Consider the following 7,079-nt stretch of genomic DNA (forward strand, 5'->3'; position numbering starts at 1 on the left):
AATCATGTCAAATATTTGTTCACTTACTTCAACATTGTATCTTTTATTATTCACTCATATAATCGTCTTGTAGTCAGAGGAGTAGTGTATGGACTCTGACACACACTTTGTGTTTGCCTTAACTTTTGATGAACAATTAAATGACCTTCCGCTTTGATCACTGTTATACGTATTGTAAGTCGGACTGGATAAGAACCTAAGCTAGAGTTTCATTTAACTCCACTGATTAGATTAATGTTTGTAATTGAATTATTGTCAAATTTACTTTGACAAACAGCCAATAAAACCCAGTTATATTTAAACTACTTTCAGTTCAGTTAATCCCTGCCGTAACCTGTCAGCTGCCACAACAAATGCAGTCACGTTTCCTTTTGTTCACTGTGTGAGTTGTTTCTGGCCAAAATGTTTTGGGCTTGTCAGGGCGCACTTTGCTGAAAAAAATATTTCAAAGGGAGCACACTATTTAAAAAAAAAGTCTGAGAACCACTGCTCTAGAGAGAATGTTTCAATAAATACAGCTTACCCACACTTTCAGTGTCAAAAACTATACAAAGCTCATGTCCACTCACTCTTTCACATTAGCCTAGTTTCCTGGTGTGACCCCTCCCTTTTCTTCTCCTGAGGTATTGTTCTCTGATTGGTTGTCTTACTGAAACCTGAAGTGACTGCACCAGCAGGTTTGGCAAAACAGGTGTGTGTGTAGCAGAGGTGAGAGCTATCTGAGACCAACACCAAAATGGACAGGCTGAGCAGAGGAGCCAGGATTGCTTACAAGCGGTGGCGAAATCCTGAATTGAGGTAAGACAGCATGTAGATAGGTGTATTTCTTCATATGTTTGTAATGCTAATAGGGAAACACTGAGACAAAAACCTGGTCAGCTGTGTTTACAGTGTTGCTGCAGGGTTGTGTGTGTCCAGGCTTAGGCGAACTGCTGTCATTAGATGATATATTGTACTTAAAACTCAAACTTTTGCGCTTAATATTGCCTAAATTTCTCTTTTTGATGTGCTGACATTTAGGGATGAGGGAAATTTCATTGGTCAAGGTGATGAGGACCAGGGCACAGACAATGAGATCTGCACTATATCCTCAGCAGGAGTCGACCCAGGGGAAAGCACGTCTGCATCTGGGAGTGATAAAACTGAGGGTTTGTACAACACAGTTCATTGTAGCTCGTACACTGTTTGATTCTTGTCTGTCTGCCATGTGAGGAAATGTGAGGAATACAGTCATCACGGTGGCTTTTCAGTACAAATGTATGTGTCTAATTTTTGCAAACTGAAAATCACTCTACCCTGACTATACTTGTTTTTGTTGAGGAAATAAGAGGCAACAGTTTGCATATGAATTGAGGAACAGATGTACATTGTAGCAGTGATCAGTAGATCAGCTGACCTACTATCAGCTGTAGAGGAAGTACTTAGGGAATTTACTTGGGTAAAAGCAATACCATGACGTGAAAGTCATTCAAAGTTTTACTGAAAGTTTTACTGAAAATACAGAGGTATTAGTAACAAAATGTACTTAAAATATTGAAGGTAAACATGTTCATCAGGCAGCATATTGTCCTCTGTCAAGGTTGTAATATTATATGACTGGATCAGTATTTTTGACAAATTGACGTGAGCAATCCTTCAATCTTGTAGTTGGTCAGCATATAGATCATTTTAATTGTTTATATACTTTATGATAGTTTGATACTTAACAAAGTGTCATATTTGATCATTTAATGTAATGTTTTTTTGTTGAATTTTAATTTTAAAAGTATCTACTGTGTAGTATGTGAACAAAAGGGGGTAAAAAGCACTGTATTTCCCTTTAAAATGTTTTGGAGTAGAAGTAAAAAGTTATATTTAACAGAGTACTTAAGTACAAATACCTCAGAGATGTACTGTTGTAAGTAAAACACACAGACTTAGAGTTTGTGTGCTGATCTAAGGCCTGTTAGCAACACATTTACATAGGTAAGTCTAATCAGCTTCTGTTACAGTGAGGGAGACAGTTATCAGCCAGTCTTTCTAAGGTTTTGTCCTGGCGCTTTTTAAAAAAAGAAGATAAAACAATGTATATAATGTGTGATTATGGGTGACAATCTAATCAACACAGACAGAAGTGTGTATTTAGGAGCTTAAAAACACTTCTAGAAAACCTAAGGTGATAAGACAGACTGTTTCTTTTCTCTGACGACAACATAAAAGCCATTTGTTTATCATTTTTGCCAGTAACCCGTTTAAAAGTGCACTTCAGGTTCAGGAGTGTCATTGACTACAAGACCCATAAGAATTGGGCAAAATTGGCTCTGTTCTTTTACATGCAGGACAGAGAAATTACAGATAATATGTAGTATGTAATAAGTATGAACATTTGAAATGATGCAACAGCAGTTTGGGGACATCTATGGATGTAATAATGTGTTTGAATGAGTAAACCACTTCAGTCAACAAATCAGCTGTTGTTTTACATATCATAATCATCAGACAACACCTTAGGAGGGCCCACGGACAGGCCATCGGATTTCAGTATTAGTCTGTGCACATAACATAATGAGAAACACTAACTGTAAAATAAGAAATCAAAGTATATCAGTATGTGATTTTCATTCATGGGGCCACCACTGTTGTAAGCTCCCAACTAAAATATTATTTTAACATCATTAAGAACCTTTTTGAGATGTGCGATAACAGATATTTTAACATATTATTTATGCATTATGTAGTGTTTGTTGCGATTCTACAGGGGACTTTGAACCTGCAGTGACTGTATTGTCCTTACAGAGACCTTTACAATAGATGATGTACTGGAGGGCATCGGCTTTGGAAAGTTCCAGTGGAAAATGTCTATCCTCACCGGACTGTCATGGGTAAGAATCCTAAAACATGTAGAAAAGTTCTCACTCTGACTAGCAGATATATCTCTTATGTAGCACTCTGCCTCTCTGGGAGTAGATAGCAGACGCCATGGAGATGATGCTCCTTAGTATCTTGAGTCCGCAGCTGCACTGTGAGTGGAGGCTCCCCGGCTATCAGGTGGCTCTCATAACATCGGTAAAGTCCCTTTAGGTATTCTCAGAGAAGTGTTATTCTACAGCTTGTTGATTTTGCAATGTGTGAAAATATTTGCTCTGAAGATTTTTTTTTAATTTTTTTTGCCACAGGTGGTCTTTGTCGGAATGGGCCTTGGTGCACCTTTTTGGGGGAATGTGTGCGACACGTACGGCAGAAGAGTAGTAAGTCTCATGTCTGGGTTTTCTAAGTGTTGAGCACAGCGTTAGTTCAGTGATGCCGAACTCAAGTCTATGTTTATAACCCCAGCTCCTCGTTTTCAAGCTGTGTCTGACTATTGAATGTTTTTTTCTGTTGTCACTGATGCATGCTCTGGTCTGTACACTAGGGGGTCTCTGCTGCTGCTCTCCTGGCTTATGTGAAAAGGCAGAGATCCCAGAAATGATTTGGTGTTTTTTGTACATTATTTGATGTTAAACTTGTGTGTTTTATGTACATGTCTCTGTGGTAAACAGGGTCTGACGATGTCTATGTGCTGGGCTATTATGTATGGCGTATTGAGTGCCTTTGCTCCAGTGTACGGCTGGCTTTTGGCCCTGCGTGCCCTCGTAGGCTTTGGCATCGGTGGATCGGCTCAGTCGTAAGTTCCACTGTGTCTTCCGCTTTTGACGAGATGAAGCCTGCACTGAGTGCACCAGATCATTTTAATAGCTATGAAATGATTAGCAACAAACATTCAGTCTCTTTTTAGGGTGACGCTGTACTCAGAATTCCTCCCTGTGAAGGCAAGAGGCATCTGCGTCATGCTGATCGCGGTAATGTGGTGTTTTTATTATTAATGCATGACTTTTACCTCATTCTGTTGAATCTTTGATCTGATTAAGTAAACTGCTCTTTGATTTCATTCTGTCTGATGTGTTTGTGTGCATCAGGCTTTCTGGGCGATTGGCTCTGTGTTCGAGGTCCTCCTGGCATTGTTCATAATGCCCACTCTTGGCTGGAGGGCGCTGCTCGGCTTGTCCACTATACCAATGGCAGTCTTTATTTGCTTCTGTTTTGTAAGTATACTGTTTATCAATGAAATAAATCCAGCTGGAGTGGAGCTCTCAACTAAACTTTCTGTGTTACACAGTGGCTGCCTGAAAGTGCTCGTTTTCATTTGCTGTTGGGACAAACGGAGAAGGCCATGGCGACTTTAACACGCATCGCAAACGACAACGGCAAGCCCATGCCTCAGGGGAGGCTTATCACCTGTAAACAGGTGAGGTAAAAGATAAATAGGTTCATACATTTGTTCAGATAAGTGTCGTTTACAATGCTCAATTGTTGATATTAACAAACATGCCTTCTGTAATTGTTATTTTAATTTTACAGACTAAACATGCACGGATCAAAGATCTCTTCACTCCTCAGTATCGGAAAACTACTATTCTTCTGTTGTTTACCTGGTTAGTTTGAGTAACTTTTTTTCTCCTCTCCATAACTAGGGATGTCAGTAACTTTGCTTTCAATAGCCCAATTATTTGTTTTTAAAAAGCAATTGATGTGAAATACAGGCCTTTCCTTTTACTTTGGCACTCTGTTGACTAAGTGGGAGCTTTAGTGATGCATTTCAAAGTGCTGTCCATTTACAGGTGGTGATATTTTAATGTTTTGTAATATAAATGTCTTGCCTTTCATTGAATTTTCTGTTGGCTTTGCTGACAGACGGTTGGCTGGGTACATTAACATGCAAAAACATAGTGCCCACTGCCCACCCTCTGATCTACACTGGTTAGCTAACGTTAGCCTCGAATGCTCTGTACTGCACACCACCCGGGTCAAGTGGGAGCTAGCTAGCTAGCGGCACCGCTCTTTCATGATTACCGCTGGTACCACCACCGGGACACAGATTTTCTTTTTCTATGGCAAAGGCATGACCCACCCTAATATCCTTCTGATTGGCTAGTAGTCACTGCTCCCATTGTTTGGATTGGTTATGCTTAGGCAGGAGGAGTGAGATTTATTAGGGTAAGGGTAAGAATGTCAGAGCAAGACAATCAGAGGCAATTAACAGTTGACTGTTGACATCCCTACCAGCAACTGGATTACCAAGTAGTGGTTGAAGCCAGTTGAGGGTACGTGTGTACATCTATGATGCACAGAGAGTTGGGGCAACAGGGGACCATAGCTGTTTTTTCTCCAGTGTCCGCTAGGGTGTTATCCAGCCATGTGTTAGATGCTTTTTTTTAACTACTTGTACACAATTAAAACCTTTTCCTGTTATTTTATCCAAAGGTTTGTAAATGCTTTCGCCTATTACGGAATAGTCCTGTTGACAACTGAGCTTTTCCAAACTGGAAATAAATGTGCAGGTGAGTAACAGCTCTACATGGATGAGCTCTTAACATTTGTCATGTGGAATCTTAAATTGGAACTAACACCATTTAAAAGCTGTCCTTCTCCCACGTAGCGGCGTATGGGGCCAAGATTGAACCGAAATGTAATCTGGAATGCAAATATTTGACATCAGCTGACTACAAAGACCTTTTATGGACGACCATGGCTGAATTTCCAGGTAAAATGCCCACTATTAGTATTTTTCCAGAGCTGTAGTATATAATTGAAACTGTTAGGTGAAGACCTTCATGATGCTGTCGCCAGGAACAGTTCCCTCATGCTATATAATTCATCATAGTGCATTCATGAGAAGAATCTGATTGAACACGGATACAGTTACTGTTCAATTTTTTTACAATGTTTGACAGTGTTTGCTGTGTGTTTCCCATGTTTGCTTCAGGTATTGTGATCGTCCTTCTGGGAATTGACTGTATTGGCAGGAAGAAGAGTATGGCTCTGACTTTCTTTGTGTTTTCTTTGTTCATTCTGCCCTTGTATGCTTGTATTGGGAGGTAAGTTTGTGTCTGCGTGTTTAGTTTTCATATTGGAACAGCACTATATTAAAATATGAAGGCTGATCTCTTAACTCACTGTGTCTGTCTTTCTGTCCATGCAGGCTGGGTATTACAATCTGCATCTTTATTGCCAGAGCCTCTGTCTCTGGGGGATTCCAGGTTGTTTTTGTTTACACACCAGAGGTAGGTCTACTCATCATTTTACCTCTGGAATGTTTAATTTTTTTTTTATAGATCATTTCAACTGGAAAAAAAATATCTCTCCTCTCATTAGGTGTACCCTACAGAAATCAGAGCCTTTGCAATGGGGACTTGTAGTGCAGTAGCCAGGCTGGGTGCCCTGATCACACCCTTCGTGGCACAGGTATGCGGAGGTGACCAAGAAATAAGTTCCAGAAGCATTCTGATATTAGACTCCTTCAGGCTTCACGCTTCTTCGCCTGGCTCCTCATGTCTTGTGTTTTGGTTTTAGGTGTTGCTGCGGGCATCGTTGCCTGTGACCCTGTCGTTTTACTGTGTCTTAAGTCTGTTGGGTGGCATTGTATCCCTGCTGCTGCCCATTGAGACGCTGGGCAGAACTCTCCAGGAGTCTGGTCATGATCAGGAGGCCGGAGAGCAGACGGTCGCCCCAACCAGCAACTCAAATAATACAACACATCCCTCGGAGTAGAGATAAAACAATCAGGAGGACTGAAATAAAAATAGAAAGGATATTTTGTTTACTTCAGGCAACTGTAGATGCCACAGTTGCCTGTTTTACTCTGAATTGAATCCTGTGAGCGATGATGGGTGAAGAACAACGGGGGGACAATCTCATTACAGGCCGGGAGTGATAATTGAGGGTAGGCCTACTTCCCATGTCTAATGAGAGCGGAAGCACACTTGTGCTTGGACTGGTTTGTTTACCCTCTCTTCATCAAGGCCATGAGAAGCAACGGAGGGACAATGATGATTCACTGTACGGGCTCTGCTTACAGCTGCACACTTTAAGCCTTGCCTTTAAGAGACAGAGACCTTTATTTTACATGTGGATAAAAATGACTTAATGTATTTATTTATATATATGAAGCCAGGATGCCTTTCACTAATTAAAGTTGACCAATATGCTTTCGTCTCTATTTAATAAAGTCAGTGGATCATAGTGCATGGTTCTATTCATGGATGGATTACTGATCAGGCCTG

General features: G+C 40.6%; 1 protein-coding gene across 1 annotated transcript; it reads left to right on the top strand.

The window, feature by feature from the left end:
- Positions 1 to 646: 646 nt before the first annotated feature.
- On the top strand, positions 647 to 7,004 carry svopb (SV2 related protein b). The gene is made up of 16 exons (XM_033647486.2): positions 647 to 798; positions 1,021 to 1,148; positions 2,776 to 2,861; positions 2,947 to 3,045; positions 3,156 to 3,227; positions 3,519 to 3,643; positions 3,755 to 3,818; positions 3,936 to 4,061; positions 4,136 to 4,264; positions 4,378 to 4,451; positions 5,281 to 5,357; positions 5,456 to 5,560; positions 5,783 to 5,894; positions 5,999 to 6,080; positions 6,172 to 6,261; positions 6,370 to 7,004. Exons 1-16 carry the CDS (start codon positions 737 to 739, stop codon positions 6,565 to 6,567), a joined length of 1,629 nt encoding a protein of 542 aa, XP_033503377.1. The 5' UTR covers positions 647 to 736; the 3' UTR covers positions 6,568 to 7,004.
- Positions 7,005 to 7,079: the final 75 nt, after the last annotated feature.

This window comes from Epinephelus lanceolatus, chromosome 19 (assembly GCF_041903045.1).
Source record: "Epinephelus lanceolatus isolate andai-2023 chromosome 19, ASM4190304v1, whole genome shotgun sequence".
In the NCBI taxonomy this organism is placed as follows: domain Eukaryota; kingdom Metazoa; phylum Chordata; class Actinopteri; order Perciformes; family Serranidae; genus Epinephelus; species Epinephelus lanceolatus.